The sequence below is a fragment of the Panthera leo genome, chromosome B1, assembly GCF_018350215.1.
Source record: "Panthera leo isolate Ple1 chromosome B1, P.leo_Ple1_pat1.1, whole genome shotgun sequence".
Lineage (NCBI taxonomy): Eukaryota > Metazoa > Chordata > Mammalia > Carnivora > Felidae > Panthera > Panthera leo.
Genome location: NC_056682.1, coordinates 81,720,184 through 81,736,708, shown reverse-complemented (window position 1 = coordinate 81,736,708; position 16,525 = coordinate 81,720,184). Strand labels below are relative to the sequence as shown.

The window sequence follows — 16,525 nt, the reverse complement described above, 5'->3', positions numbered from 1 at the left end:
GAGAGAGAGACAGAGACAGCACACAAGCGAGCAGGGGACAGGCAGGGAGACAAAATCTGAAACAGGATGTAAGCTCTGAGCTGTCAGCACAGAACCCTACGTGCCCATGCGAACTGTGAGATTATGACCTGAGGCCAAAGTCAGATGCTTAACCAACTGAGTCACCACGGTGCTCCTCAGTAAGTCTTATTGTATGGCTCAATCAAAAAAACAGAAACAAACAAAAAACTGTTAAATTTAGGTGCATAAAAAAGTTCAGTTTATAAAACATTCAATGTAAAAATGTCCTTTTAATATACAGATGAGGCTCCATTAAACAAAATACTCCACAGTAATCTAATGAGAGCAGACACAAACTAAATTCAGTAATCAGTGTGTTAAATGCTGATAAGTGCTATCTATGGGGTGGGGTGGGGGCCAGGTAGCAGAAGTGATAGTGTTGACACAGGCTCAAATAATAAAAATTAAATAAAAATAATAAAAAATGACTTGCTGAGATGCCTTTTTGAATAAAGAATTAAAGGTGATGAGACAGCAAATCATATGGCTATTTAGTATTCCAAGCAGTATTCCAAGCTGTTTCAGGAGAACAGCAAGTGGAAAGACCCTAAGGTGGCGAAGAGACTGGCAAAGCTGGAATATAGTGATGGCAGGTCAAACGGCAGATGAGACGAGAAACTACTTACAGTCTTCTGTCCTACATTTCCTCCTTAGTAAATCAATCTCTAGTCTTCAGAACAATCTCCAAATGTATGCCCTCAGCAATATTTAAGAGACCCCAAGCATCTTCAGTCTAGACTAAAAAAAAAAAATCACCGACAATTTCCACTACTTCAGGACTAACCAATACGAATGTGAAAAGAATCCAGGCACAAGAGTATAGTGACATCCTTGGTCTTTCCTCCTTATTACCAAGCTATGCCAATCCAATCTATGCCACAATTATGTGGCATTCTTCTTTAATTGAAGCCTTGTCCTCCTTAAGTCAGACATAATACAAATAAAAAACTATTAGCAATGCAACAAAAAGTTAATTTAAAAAAGGCTTCCATGTTCCAAGGGCTACCCTAGCACAGTATAAAAACATTGTGCATTACAATAATCACACCTTTTCTTGTAAACTCCAACATACTACCCTTAACTCCATACTTCATCTAATTCATCTGCCATATCAGACCCAACTGTTGCTAAAACTATTAGTAGCAACCAAAGGGCATGTGCCGAAGTCCCTAAGTCCCTCCACACCAACCACAAACAATAAGTTATAACAAGCTAGTCATTCTCTCCCTCAACTTCCCCTATGTTCAATGGCACATCCTAATCAGACAGCTGTTACGTTAAATGACAGAGAACTTCCATCTGTTCAAGTTAATTAGCCTATTCTAAAATTAAATTTACCAGAGCAGACACAGATTCTAACATCATTTCCCTCTTACAAAGAAATGGTAGTCAATCAAGTTTTCCGACAAGAATCAGAAAAACATAATTCAACAAATGCCTGGAATTTCAGATAAAAGGGATATATTTTAAGGGGTGCCAGGGTGGCTCAGTCGGTTAAGCATCGACTCTTTAATTTCGGCTCAGGTCATGATCTCAGGATTTGTGAGATCAAGCCCTGTATCAGGCTCTGCACTGACAGCATGGAGCCTGCTCGAGATTTTCTCTCTCCCTCTCTCTCTGCCCCTCCCCTGCTCATGCACATACTCACTCTCTCTCAAAATAAATAAATGTAAAAGAAAAAAAAAACAAGATATATTTAAGTATTTAATGAAGAATTAGATATCCTAAGTCATAATTTCATTTATTTCTCTAGTTTTACAGTATATAACACCAAATAGGATTTTTTTTTTTAACATTTATTTATTCTTGAGAGACAGAGAGTGAGCATGAGCAAGGGAGGGGCAGAGAGAGCCAAAGCAGGTTCTAGGCTGTGAGCACAAAGCCCAATATGGGGCCCAAACTCATGAACCATGAGATCATGACCTGAGCCAAAATCAAGAGTCAGCCACTTAACCGACTGAGCCACCCAGGCACTCCCCCGGCACCGCCTTTTTTTTCTCTTTTTCAAGTAGGATACCTTCATACTCTCGCATACTAGGAATAATATATTTTTAGCTCTACTAGGAATTGAATACAATAGGTTCTTATAAAATACACAGTAAATGTCTTAATATTGTCGATAAAAACTAATGAATGTTGAACACGGTATCTAGCAATTATGCTATACACTTTACACATTATTTCATTTAATTCTTACAAATTCCCTCCTTCAAGGAAATACTAATATATCCTAATTTTATAGCTATAGAATTAGGACGTGCTAGTGAATTTAAGTAACTTGCCCGAGGTCTAGTTAGTTGGCAGGAAACCAGGACTGAAACCAGGTTTGGCTGTCCACAGCCCCAAGCTTTTAATCACTACCCTAATATATCCCATCATCCTGCATGGAAAAAAACACACCTCAGAGACTCCAAGTTAAAAGATGCTTGTTCACCCCTCTTTCTCTCTCCTCCCCCGCTCATGCTCTCTCTCTCTTAAAAATAAACGTTAAAAAAAAAATTTCTTTTAATAAAAAAAAAGGGGGGGGGCACTGGGTGGCTCAGTGGGTTAAGCATTCAACTCCGGCTCAGGTCATGATCTCGTGGTCCTTGAGTTCAAGCCCCGCGTCGGGCTCTGTGCTGACAGCTCAGAGCCTGGAGCCTGTTTCAAATTCTGTGTCTCCCTCTTTCTCTCTCCTCCCTGGCTCACGCTCTCTCTTCTCAAAAATAAATAAATGTTTAAAAAAAAAAAAAAAACAGATGCTTGTTCACAACCTAAACAGAGGTATTATTCAGAGCTGTTCACATACTTATACCCCAACTTGGGACCTTTATTATCCAAAAAAGAAAAAGGCATTAGAATCTAAGTTAAAAAAACAATAAAAGAAAGTCAAGGAGGGGAGCTTGGGTGGCTCAGTCAGTTAAGGTCCTGGATGACCTCACAGTTTGTGAATTCGAGCCCCATGTCAGGCTCCACACTGACAGCACAGAGCCTACTTGGGATTCTGTCTCTCCCTCTCTTTGCTCCTCCCCTGCTTTCTCTCTCAAAATAAATAAATAAATATTTTTTTTAATATGCTAAAGAAAGTCAAGGAAATAAAAAAATGGCTCTTTTGCATCACTGGATACGTAAACAATTACCCGGTTAACCTTAAAATTTTACATTACACACACTATAAATCTATTCTACACATATACATCTAGATTATGTAGAAATAAAGCCTAGCAACCAAAACATCAACTTCAAAAACAATCCCGTAATAGAAATTAGATAAAATCAGTGGCAGGAAAAAAGAAACTGGGACTGCAGGCTGCTGTATTTCAGGAATACCATTCATAATATCTCTATATGAGAGGCAAATCCATGCAGAAACATTCGTTGAACTGTTTCTTTGTATGGCACCATAAAGACATTTTAGGACTTAAATTCATTCTTACTTGCAACTGTCATCCTCTGAATCTGATACTTCACTGTTGTTTTCATCAGCTACTTCAGAGGTGTCTAGCCCCATCAAAATTTTACTAACATCAGTTTTAAACACCTTTTCATACAGCAATTCATAAAGGAGAGCTGCAATTAATAAGAGAAATATTATGCAACACTAATTTTATGTTTTAACATAAAATTGACAATGTCCATTGCCCAGGTCTCTAAAACCCTAACTATGCACCTGTCACACTTTATGATTAATAACACAATTTAATCAGGAAGTTACCTAGAGAGCAACTAGAATTTCTGTGCTATTAATTCAAAATCATTACATAAGATACTGCCATTTTTAAAACAACACAAAAGGGTATCATAACTGTAAAACAAATATGACAATAAAAGCTAAACATGCATACTGAGCAACTGCTACATTCCATGCACTGTGTGAAACCTCTATGTATGGTCATATTTAATAGCCCAGCAGTCAAGTGTTATTATTGTAACTGTACAGGTGAGGAAACTTGAGAATATGAGATGTCACACAACGTGCCCAACCTTAAGAGACTCAGATACTGGATAGAAAACATTTCACAAGGGACTCAAAAAATAAATGTATTCTCAGCAGTCACTGAAGTAAAGAACTATATTCAGACAACTTTTTTGCTTTTAAAAAAACCCTCCAGGAACCATTGAAATATTTATTACCAAATACTTAAAAACAAATTACATATGGCATTTAGGACTCTCATTTGGTTATATCGCAGTGATCTTTATGAAATTAAAAATTCATCAACAGGTGCCCACCCTTTAAATGAGTCCCCAAAAAGACCACTTTCTCACAGATCACCTTTCTTCCGCCCCTGATTATCATTCAAACCACAGGCACTGACAAGTACAGGTAAGGTAGGCTCCAGGAGCTATCCTTCCTAAAGCTGAAATGTTTAAATTTTAACCAGCTGGAAGAGAAGCACACAGCCCAAGATACAAATAAACTTTCGTATCTCAAAACAGATCAATCAATTTAAAAAACTGCACTACACATATCTTTACTGGTCACGACTAGCTTAAGAACAGAGGAAAGAGCTGCTATAGGCCCAGCATTGCTGCTCTGTGTGAGGTGCACTTCATCAGATAGATGGATAAAGGAAATAAAGGTAAGAAGAAGAAAGAAACTACTAAAGCGGTGACTCTCCACTGGGGAAGGAGAGGGGATTTTATCCTCCTAGGAAATACCTGGCAAAATCTGGACAGATTTCTTTGCTTGTCGCAATGGGAAAGAGAACTCTCTACACAGCATGTGCCAAGGACACTACTAAACATCTCATAATGCACACAACAGCTCCGACAGAGTTATCTGACCCAAAATGTCAATAGTGCCAAGGTTAAGAAACCCTGCTTGCTCTAGAGCCAAAACAATCAAATGCTTGATTTGTTCACTTAGATTTTCAAGGTCTACACTAACAACTTTAAAAATGCATACAAATCCTTATTACTGAAATGAAAGACTGCAAGAAAGAAAGAACTTCCTATTTACAGGTTGAACTCAAGCTACTAGCTCCATTTTTTCCTAGTCAAACAAGTTTTTAATAAAATATTAACATTTTTGCTAACCTGAGATTCTTCGTGTATCTTTTTATACAACAAAACAGAGTATATTTTCTTTGACTTGTCTGCATTGACTAGATAGCCTACAAATATAACCCCATACAAGCACAAGGATGATACTTACATTGACACATTGCAGAGTTCTCTTTATATTTTATGGGATAGACAATATCATAATGATTTCCATTTGAAAAACACAGTAATACCTGAAAGGGAAAAATTAAAGACATCTTTTAGCCCTTCATATATGACACTTACATAGCAACTTATACCTCCAATTTCTCTTACTAGTAAATAATTTCCAAATAGAAGATGATTATTTTAGAAGCAACCTAAAGCTCCAAGTTGGTCAATTATGGTACATCCAATGCTGAAATGTTACACAGCCATTAAATTAATAAGTTCTTAATCATGGGGAAATGCTTATAGGATACAAAAACTGGACACAATACATGAAAACAACATGATTTCAACTATTTAAAAAGACCATTAAAAGACTGTAAGAAATATTAAATACTCCAAAACCGTATTAAAATGCTTACCTCTAAGAGGCACAATCAAAAGTTCAATTTTTCTGATGTTTTACAGTTTTTTTCTTTTAATGTTTATTTATTCTTGAGAGAGTGAGCAAGCAAGAGTAGGGGAGGGGCAGACAGAGAGGAAGACAGAGGATCTGAAGCAGACTCTGCACTGACAGCAGCAAGCCTGATGCAGGGCCCAAACTCACAAGCCAGGAGATCATGACCTGAGCCAAAGTCAGACACTTAACTGACAGCCACCCAGGCACCCTGATGCTTTACAGTTTTAAATGCTTTCTAGTCAACTACTCACACAAGGAGAAATACACACTGATTTTGATTAGATTATGTCATGATCCAAAACTTGGATTGGAAAGGCCAAATCCAGAGCCAAGAAACTCCGAAGTCCTTTTTAAAAAGGCAGCATTTCGCTCAATTCTCCTCCGCCTTACCACCATTAGCATGATGACAAAACACTTCAACTTGGCTTGGATGATTCCAAAACAGGTAATTAAAACAAAGTTCTTTTAATAATGAATCAATTGAGGTTTTCTTCTTTCTAGGCTCACATAAATTTTCAGTTGTTTCCAGTCTGTGACTAGATATTAACATGTAGGCCAGTAAATTATCTTTATAATCAAAAATAAATCACTATTATCCAAGTATTTCTGGATGCAATGGCAGAACCTACTTTCACAAGTTATTTTACTACTTAATGTTTATACTGATGCAAAACAGTCTAGTTAATCATATACACTAGTATTGCAATGTTTTTTCCTCTAGTGAAATGTTAGGACACAGTTCTCCACTGTGATTTCTGGGGTAAATCAAATACAAAATATGATTCAGTAATGACTAACAGGAACTTTTAAAAATTATCATAAACTTCATAAAAAACATTTCAAGAAGTCACTTTAAAATTTTAGCTTACAAGGTCAAGGTGGCAAGTGATTCTTTTACTTAAATCCTTTAGAAACACTTAGAAAAATTCTTACCTTTTCAGGAAAATTATTTTCAGTTACTTGTGAAGGAGAAACATTTGGTTCCCGATAAATTATAAAATCTTTCCTGAAAATAAAATTTAGCAATTACTTCTGAGGGAATGTATTTCATGATTTGAGATTTAAGTATTCATTTATTCATTCATTCATTCATTCATTCAAGAGCCTAATATGTGCTAAGGCACATATGTGCTCCAGGCATTGGAGATGGAGCAATAAATAAAAGATAGTAATAGAATAACTAAGTTGTAAGGTACCTATATAAAAGTATCTTTTTAAAAAATAAAACTTCAAATATAATTTGCATATATGTTATCTTTAAATATAATTCTAAAAGGAGTCTTCAAAATTACAAAAACTGTGAAGACAAAATTTTATACAGAAATTTCAAAAAGGAAAAAAATAAAGCATTCACCTGCTCCTCTACTAGACAGAAGTAGTAAAATAGTAACATGATTTTTTGCCTCAGTACTAGTGGCCATTTGATGCTACTGGCCCTGAGAAAGTAGGAAATCATTCCTCTATAAAGTTGATAAGTGGTATCGTTTACAGGCCTGGAAAAATGTATTTCTTTCCAAAAATATTTTGAGAATTAAAATTTCTAAACACTGACATATTTAATGTCAAAATCTTATTGAGACAATTTAAAAAACTTTAGAAAAGATGCTTCACAACCAAGCTTTGCTATTTTAACTATTTTAGTACAACGGAATATACTAATTTCCCACGGACTTTATTTTTGTTTACTTATATTACTATAAGGTTTACCTGTACATAAGAGAAAGGGCACTTATTTCCACTTGTCCAACCCATTCCTACATTGAAGAAAAAAAGTTGGCACTTAGGTTATCTCATACTTTTTACAATACATATGCCTCTATGTAATACCTTAATATGTACCTTTATACGATATATCTAATAAGCTGGAAAAGCTCATTAATATTAGTCTTATGAATACTATGAACACATTTATATAAAACAAACTTTACGTATGTAACTAAAAAGTTACTTAAGAAAACAGCCCAAGTCTCTGTTGTAAAAATCCTTAGTAACACAGGGTAAAAGGATAGTTCGTATTGGTGTAATAAGACCGTAAAATGGCATCTCTACATGGAGCACCTGCTGACAAGAACTATGTCCTCTAACCTAGCACCCAAGACAGAGCTTGGAACGTGTATGGGCCCAGAAAATGAGATGTTGAGTAAAAGCAGAACTCAAGAATCAGAAAGGATAAAAAGGAGAAGGTTTTCAGGGTGACAGAGAACAGTGTCCTAGCAATCTTTCTGAAATGATTTAAAATTCTACAGCCCTAAATGAGTCATTTTTTTTAAGTCTTTAAGCCTTTTAGAAGGAAATGGACAGTATATATCAAAATTTTAAATATCCATATACTCTTTGACCCAGCAATTCAAATTCTGTAAACCTATCCTAAACAGGTATTTCATATGTTCACAAAAGTATAAAGAAGGATGTTCACTGTAGCTATTTGTAATAGTTTAAAAAAATTTTTTTTTTAAAGAAAGCCCCAATATTCCACTAGTAGGAAAGGAGAAATCGAACAATTTATGGTTCATCCACACAATGTATGGAACACCATGCAGTCAGGTATACACATATGAACTGACTTTATACTATGAAGTATAAAAACTAAGTCACGGTTAAAAACAATACAAAACAAACAAACACCTATTGTGTAAAAGAAAGAAACTGCTATGTTTAGTATATGTATGTGTATGTGTATGAGAACTGGAAGGGTACATCCTAAACTTGACAACGGAGACAGGGAATTCAAGATCAAGGAAAATGAAGGACTTTCACTCTTCATTCTGTATTAAATCTTTTACCATGAGAATGTGTTTCTATACCACTTATGAAATTAGTAAAGACTTAAAACCAGGACTCACTAAAGATAATGAGCTGAGCTACAATAAGTGAATGCAGCCACGTTTTCCTTTAAAGAAACCTGACATAAGATTTTAAACACTGTTTTCATCTCAAACAAAGATAATCTTCCCCCCAGAGATTTTTCATTTTAATAGTTCTTAAAAGTTGGCTTTGGTTTTCAAAATGAAACGGGTGCCATATATTAAAATAGACTTCTTAAAATAGGCCTCTACCTAACAATCAGAGCTTCCCATAAGCGGCTACAAGTGACACTCTCTGGTGTAGAGGAGATCCTTCACTCAGACCAGTTTGCTTAAATCACAAACACAAGCTACATCTACTTCATGCAAAAGATGTTACCATCACTTCTAAAAATGGAACATTATTCTACTAGTGTCAACAAAATATTACCTCTCAAATAATGTACCATTTCATAAGTACTTAATCTTCAGAATAAATTCTGTTGTAGTCTGGTTAAGTAAACAATGGCTATCATAATATTCTGTCTTCTCTAACCAGGGTCAACTTTAAATTATAAAATGTATCTATGTTCTACCATTGTATTCTACCTTAAGGCTATAATTTTATTTACTCAGCACTTCTTATGATGTTTAATATACTTCCTTATTGTGGGTGACAGTAAAGCATTTCTGCAAAATCTGTTTTAACCATAATGAACCGTATTCAAAAACATAAAAACATTAAAAAAAACTTTTGTTCCTAAGGATGCCATTAAGAAAATGAAAAGATAAAGTCAGAAATTGGAAGAAAATATTTGAAAGATACATTTCCAATTACAGAACTCTATCCAGGTTAAAGAACTCTTACAATTTGATAAAACCAGCAACGTTAACAAAAGATGGTCAAAATCTACGAACAGACATTTCACCAAGATAAATGGATGGCAAATAAGCACATGAAAAGATGTTCGACATCAGAGAAATACACAACCACTAGAACAGCTACAATTTCAAAGGCTGACAAGACTGAATGTTCAAAGATGTAGAGCAGTTGGAATTTTTGTATACTGCCAATGAGGAAGCAAAATGGCAGAGCCACTTTGAAAAAGGTTTTTCAGTTTCTCATTAAGTTAAACATACATTTACCATATGACCCAGCAATTCCACTCCTGTGTGTTAATCCAAGAGAAAAGAAAATATATGTCCACACAAAGACTTCTATTATAAGCAAATGTTCTTAGCAGCTTTAATCATGAAACAGCCTAAAACTGGAAAGAACCCAAATATCCCATCAACTGACAAATACATGGATGTGCAAATTGCAGTACTCCGTATAACAAATGACCACTCATCAATAAAAAGGAACAAACTACTGACAGATCCAACAACATGGATGAACAGATGAACGTCAAGGTGTCTTCCATAATGTAACAGGAGCCAGATACAGAAACTACAGATACTACAAACTGTACCATTCCATTTATATAGTCTAGAAAAAGCAAAACTTACAAAACAGGTCAGTGGTTGACAAGAGCCAGAAGGTGGGGGAAAGGGGATTAAGTGCAAAAGGACATAGGGAACTTTGCGAAGTGATAGAAATGTCCCATGTGTGTCTGTAGTGGTGGCTACACAACACCTGTGAAATCTCATCAAATTATACACTACTTCAAATTGGTGAATTTCACTGTATGTCAATTTTACCTCCATAAAACTGACAAAAATATATTCTTGCAAAAAGTTTGAGGCATTTTTCAAAATGCTTCACTTGTTTATTAAGCAAAAGCATAAAGATGCCTTCTCTGAGAACTGGACGAAACATAACAGTTTATCAACTGTATTTCTCTTCATTTCATACATCCTAAGTATTGGGGAAAGAGAAAAACAAAGACATAAATATCTTTTTCTAATAAAGAAGCACAAACATCTGTTCAGAAAGTACATGTAAAACATCTGGGGAAGAAACCTGAGCAGACTGGGGAGAGCAAAGTGTCATAAAAATAAAAAAGCTGGCCAGCCAGCACCTTGGGAAAGAGGCACTTGTCCCACGAGCTCAAAAGCACAGCGACTTCCCTCCTTCCTCTCACACAGACTCCTAAATCAGTCTCAGTTCAGTTCACACTACCTCATTTCCTCCCTTTATCCCCTCTCTCCATTCTCATCTGGTCCATTCTTTCTCAGAACCTCTTAGCTTGATAGCCTAAATTGCTACACAAAAATTACCCTAACATTACACTGTGGGATTTTTCTTGAGTAAAAAGTTAATAAATGGGGGGGGGGGGGGGGGGGGGGGGGGGCATGACACTTGGATGGCTCAGTCAGTAGAGCGTGCAACTCCCAATCTCCAGGTCATCAGTTCAAGTCTCACATTGGGTGTAGAACTTACTTTAAAAAGAAAAAAAAAAAAAAAAAGCAACAGGGTGCCTGGGTGGCTCAGTCAGTTAAGCGTCTGACTCTTGATTTCGAAGCAGGTCTTGATCTCACAGTTCGTGAGATGGAGCCCCACGTCAAGCTCCGTGCTAACAGCATGGAGCCTGCTTGGGATTCTCTCTTCTCTCTCTGTCCCTCATGCTCTCTCTTGAATTTGCTCTCTTTCTCGCTTTCTCAAAGTAAACGTTTAAAAAAAAGGAGGGAAAAAGTTAATAAATGGTCCTGTCATGTCCTTTATTTTCTGTAATTGGAGTAAAAATGACCAGTAACAGGACTATAAAGATAACAACATTCTGGTGTTTATCTTTCCTAAGATGTTATATATAATGCAATATGGATTTAACATTCATTCAACATACACAAACTAATCATCAGTTTGGCACCTCAAATTAAAAGTAATGATGAAAAAAATTCCAAAAGCGATAAAATATACAAATCTTTTCGAAGATGGGGCACCAGGGTGGCTCAGTTGGTTGGGCAGCCGACTACAGCTCAGGTCATGATATCGCGGTCTGTGAGTTCGAGTCCCGCATTGGGCTCTGTGCTGACAGCTCAGAGCCTGGAGCCTGCTTCTGATTCTGTGCCTCTCTCTCTCACTGCCCCTTCCCTGTTTGGTCTCTGTCTCTCTCTCTCTCTCTCAAAAATAATAAACATTAAAAAATAAATAAATAAATCCTTTCGAAGCTTTTTTTTTGAAGAAGCAGCTTTAAAATAAAAGAAAAAAATGAAAACTTCAGGAAAATGGTTATTTGTGACTATAGAACTCAATACTGAAATCACTGAATTAAAAATGAAGTTAGATCTAGAGAAAAGGCCTTCAGAAGGTAATTGTCTCCAAAACTGGAACAATGCTATACTTCTTTTTTGACACTTCATGTACTGTGTACATTTTTCCATGTATTCAACATTTTTTTAAAAAAACATGCAATTTGTCTTCCCACCTCTCTGGTCTCATCTACCTCCAAACCATCTCTGCACAGTATTTTATCCATCCATTCAGACAGCCAACAAAGATGCCAGGCACTATTCTTGGTTCTCAACAGTGAACAAAACATACTCACTTCCTGCCTCAAAAAACTTAAAAGGTTTCCCAACACCAGATTCTCAGGCCCCCAGGCATAGACTTTGATTCAGGTCTGGAATAGTGGCTAGACAATACGTATTTTTACAACCACCTCAGGTAATTCCAAATGCAGATGGTCTATGGTTGACACTCTTGAAATGCTAGCCTAAAGCATAAGCTTCTAACTACTGAGCCTAGCACTGAATGCTCTTCTGTGATCAGCCCCACAGATGGCCCTCTGACTTCTCACTACCTCCTACCTTCACATGCTCCATACAAACTGAACTGCTTTCTGAAAGCTGCCTTGCTCACAATTTTCCCTACCCAGAAATGCCCTTAACCTTAGGCATTTTGCATCCAGCAATCTATTCAGACTTCAAATGCCAACCCACTACCTCTTGTTTTGTCTACTTCAGTAAAAATAAAAACTTGAATGCCTATAGTATCATTTCTGTACTTTTTAATGTTTTATTTATTTTTGAGAGAGAGCGAGCATGTACACCTGGAAGCGGAAGAAGGGCAGAGAAAGAGGGGGAAAGAGGATCTGAAGCAGACTCTGCACTGACAGCAGAGAAACTCATGAATCACCAGATCATGACTTGAGCCAAAGTCAGATGCTCAACCAACTGAGCTACCCAGATGCCCCACATCTATACATATGATACATGTGCTTTCTCACTTGCGTTAGATATTTTTCCCTATTACAGGGAAACTTCTGAGAACAGCACCCAAACCTGTTACTTCTGCATTCCCAGAGTGCCTGGCAATTCTTGGCACTCAACAAGGACTCAAACTAGTGTCAGAGAACCAAATGGAGATACCAGTTGTTAATCAAACACCCTGTTCCTATATTATCCCTTTTCCTCCCTACCTAAATCCTCTTCTTAGCTTCTTCCTTTGCTAATATCATTTTAAACTCAATATAGAGATTACCTCTGGGGATGATGGAATATTCTACAGGGCATTCTATGTGGCATTTCATGGTGTTTGGATTTTTACAGGGAGAATAGTTTTGTAAGCAGAAAAAAAAATTCTTTTTAACTTCAACATGACTGAGAAGGCATGACAGTAGGATTTGGGGAAGTGCCATCCTTTTACTCTCAACAGTCTCTTCCTTCTTCTTAAGCTGATCATGGGCAATGGAACTATATAAAAGAATCTGTCTTCTCAGTGGCCTAAAGAAGCAATCAAATCTTGCACCCTGTCGATCATGCCCAATACCCGTACCAACACAGCATCCTGAAAATCATCACCAGTGTTATTATAGGTCTTTTATTCTACATTCAGATGTCATTATGACAAAGGTAAAGATAGCATGACTCTGTCCTTAGTGAGGCAACATCCAGTATACAGCTCCAACTGGCTTCCACATAAATGCTGCATAAAATGTGCAACCAAGAAATGTTTATTAAAGAAAAGTACTCACTATAACTGCTCCATACGCCATAAGATTACATTTTAATGAATTTTGAATACATTATTTGAATATATAAAAAATATACATATATTACAGAATCACTGCATACCTGTGGATTTTCCAAACGTTTTAAATACTCTTCAAATGACCCTTCTATAAACTGCAAAAATAAATAAATAAATAAGTCTATTAGAAATACATCAAAACAAAAACCTTTTCATTGTGAATTCCTGAGTTCTTACATGAACCTTGGATACGTTAGTAATGATAACAGTAATACATGTATATACATTCAACCTAATTATTAAAATACGTAAAAATCATTAAGTAAAGACCGTAAAGATACAAAAGAATTCAGAAAAGTAAACATTATCAGAAAAGATCTCCTGGACAGGATACAGCCAGGCACAGACACAATGTGGTGTGAAGAGGCACTGTGTTGGGAAGACAGGAGTCAATTAGCCAGGAGGAACAGGAAAACCTGGTGGGGACAACAGACTGAGAGAGGAACTCAACTGGACACCTGTTTATAGAGGGACTTGAGCCCAGGAAGGACTTGCAGACTGAGGGAGAAGGCAATTCAAGGTCACTGCTGGTGACATTATGAACAGAGAAACATACAAAGCAAGCACTTAGGATTATTCTGGTAATGGCCAATGCAGAGAGGAGAATTAAAGAAGGACAATATACTAGCTAAGAAATATTAGTTTACTAATATAGATATGCATACAACTCTTAGGTCATACTAAAAACAGAGATGAGAACTAATAATGCTACATATTTTGTTGAACCAACTAGGTTTTTCATTTGCTTCATGCTTTAACATAAAAAGTTTATTTAAGCTGTTATGTTTTTTGTTAGCCATCACACTAATTTGAGAAATCTCCCAAAGACATTCATCTGAAATACCAAACTCAATTTTATTTAAATTATAGTCCCAGTTAATTTAACAAAGTGATACACTTAGAAACATACACTCTCCAGTCTATTAAAATCTTCTGAACACCCATTTCCTTTTTTGAGACTGATATTCTTTTATTGATGATATGCTGTCAAATGCCCCAAAAGTATCTTAAGTTTTAACACATACTTATAATAAAATAGCCACATATTTTAAATATCCCACCAACCAGAGGCTACTCTTCTGTATTAGGTAATTATTTATACTTTAGGGGAAAAAATTAAACCCACAAAACCATTTAAAGTTAGAAGAGACCTAAGTGGTGTTCTGACACAAGCCTGCATCCAATCTGAGATTCTCCTTTCTAATCAGAAAGTATCCATCTAGACTCTGACTAAACATTTTCAGTAAACAAGGCACACATCCCCCACCCTCCTTCCCATGACAGCCTTTTCCAATTTTGGCCAATAGAAATTGTTTGAAGGTACTTATTATAAAAGGAAATTAAAACTTTCCCCATTGGAACTTCCAACTTCTGATCATACCTCTTAAGACTGTAAAGGCTAAATAAATATATGCAAAGCATTTAAACAATGCCTGGCACATAGAAAGTGCTCAACCAATGACAGCAATTTCCACTACTTGTGGTCAACAGTGTTTTACACTCTGAGGCCAATAATAATGATTAACTTGTAATTTCTTTAAAATACTTAAAGACCATTCCACTCTCCTCGCCTCTCCCCGTTTTCTATCACACCCTAATACTTTTATCTAGCCTCCACACAACACCAGTTTCTTTTTGTAAGACAAGTTCTCAAATCTGATCAAGTGGGTAACTCTCCTTTCTGGAACATATTACTGTCTTTCTTATAACACGGTACCCGGAATACACTCAGAATGTCACCAGTAGTAACATTTTTCCTGAATACAGGAACACTAATCCAAAAGCACATCCAAATTAAGACATTGAAAGAAACACACACACACACACACACACACACACACACACACAAATTAAGAGCTATTTACCTATTAAGTTTTAGAATTGAGTTATTTACAAGGTGTCAATGTTTTTTTGGCAGTCAAAGGGGAAAAATATTAAAAAGTCATCAGATGACATCATTCCAAGTCATAAAACCCAGAACTAGTAAATCCTACTAAGGCTTTCAATATAAAATGAAAACAGGCCACTGTGGCATCTTATTTCACAGCCTACTATATACTACCGAGAAAATTACAGTAAGTTGTTATACAACATTATAGCAATTATTAATCATTATTTACATAATTAGTGTTGTGATGTGTGATTCATAATGATGAATCCCAAAAAGTATAAATCTGTAACTGCCTCTGATAAAATCAAAGACTCAGTATTAGCTAAGTTCAGCATATTTTTTTTGCTCCAAGTCTGAAATTTTTTAAATTCACAGAGGATTACCAATCACAGAAAACTATTAGTTAACCATGACAAACAATTCCCTGACCATGACAAAGCTCCCTCTTAACATGCAAGGATTCTGTCCAAGTCATGCTTCCATTTTCCACAGCTCAGTGTCTTTATCATAGAAGCTTTCTAAATGTCTAAATAAATGAAAACCACAAAACAACCTAAAAATATCACAATATAATTGGATTTAAATCCAATAAAGCAGTTTTTTAAGGGGTTTATCTTCATAACCTGCATTAAGAGCCAGCCTGTGAAATTCCCACCAGATCACTTCTACAGGCTAAGATGTAAATGCAAATCAAGACACCATTTCATGTTTAAAATTACAAATTACCGCTTCAAATTTCTCTCTGTTCTCTCGAAGATAGTGAATACAGGCCATTCTGACTTCCACATGGCGAGACTGAGAATGCAATACCTGAAAAGAAAAAGCAACACGTTACTAAGCATTTTGTTAAACGAGGATTTAAGTTACAACCTAGCACTTTCTTTCACACCCAAAATAACCTCAAAACCGATAAAAATCAGTCTCTCTCCATTTGCCTTTCTGGATTTTCTACATCTTTATTCATTCCCACCTCTTCCTCTAACCACAGATGACATGACATATAAGATCGATACTACTCCTTAAGTCATTCTATAAAGCACTTATTACCATTTCTCCTTTAGGTCACTTTTGTGAGGAAATCTTTGTAAACTTAGATAATTTCCTCTCTTCACCAGCCCTCTTCTACCTCTGCTCTTCACAAAGCATGGCTAACAGAATCCCTGCAAAGTAGTGGTTACCTTCATCCTATGCTTGTTGGAAAAGAGAACAGGCAACTTCAACAAGAA

The 16,525-nt window shown here is 36.2% G+C and overlaps 1 protein-coding gene across 1 annotated transcript in view; it reads right to left on the bottom strand.

Annotated features, from left to right (window-relative positions):
• OTUD4 (OTU deubiquitinase 4) overlaps nt 1-16,525 on the bottom strand; it is a 46,033-nt gene that overhangs the window by 23,068 nt on the left and 6,440 nt on the right. The window contains exons 2-7 of the mRNA XM_042935396.1: nt 16,026-16,109; nt 13,453-13,503; nt 7,361-7,407; nt 6,587-6,659; nt 5,198-5,279; nt 3,477-3,609 (exon numbers count right to left, since the gene is read on the bottom strand). Coding sequence (XP_042791330.1) covers nt 3,477-3,609; nt 5,198-5,279; nt 6,587-6,659; nt 7,361-7,407; nt 13,453-13,503; nt 16,026-16,109 — 470 coding nt within the window. The remainder of the gene's footprint in view (nt 1-3,476; nt 3,610-5,197; nt 5,280-6,586; nt 6,660-7,360; nt 7,408-13,452; nt 13,504-16,025; nt 16,110-16,525) is intronic.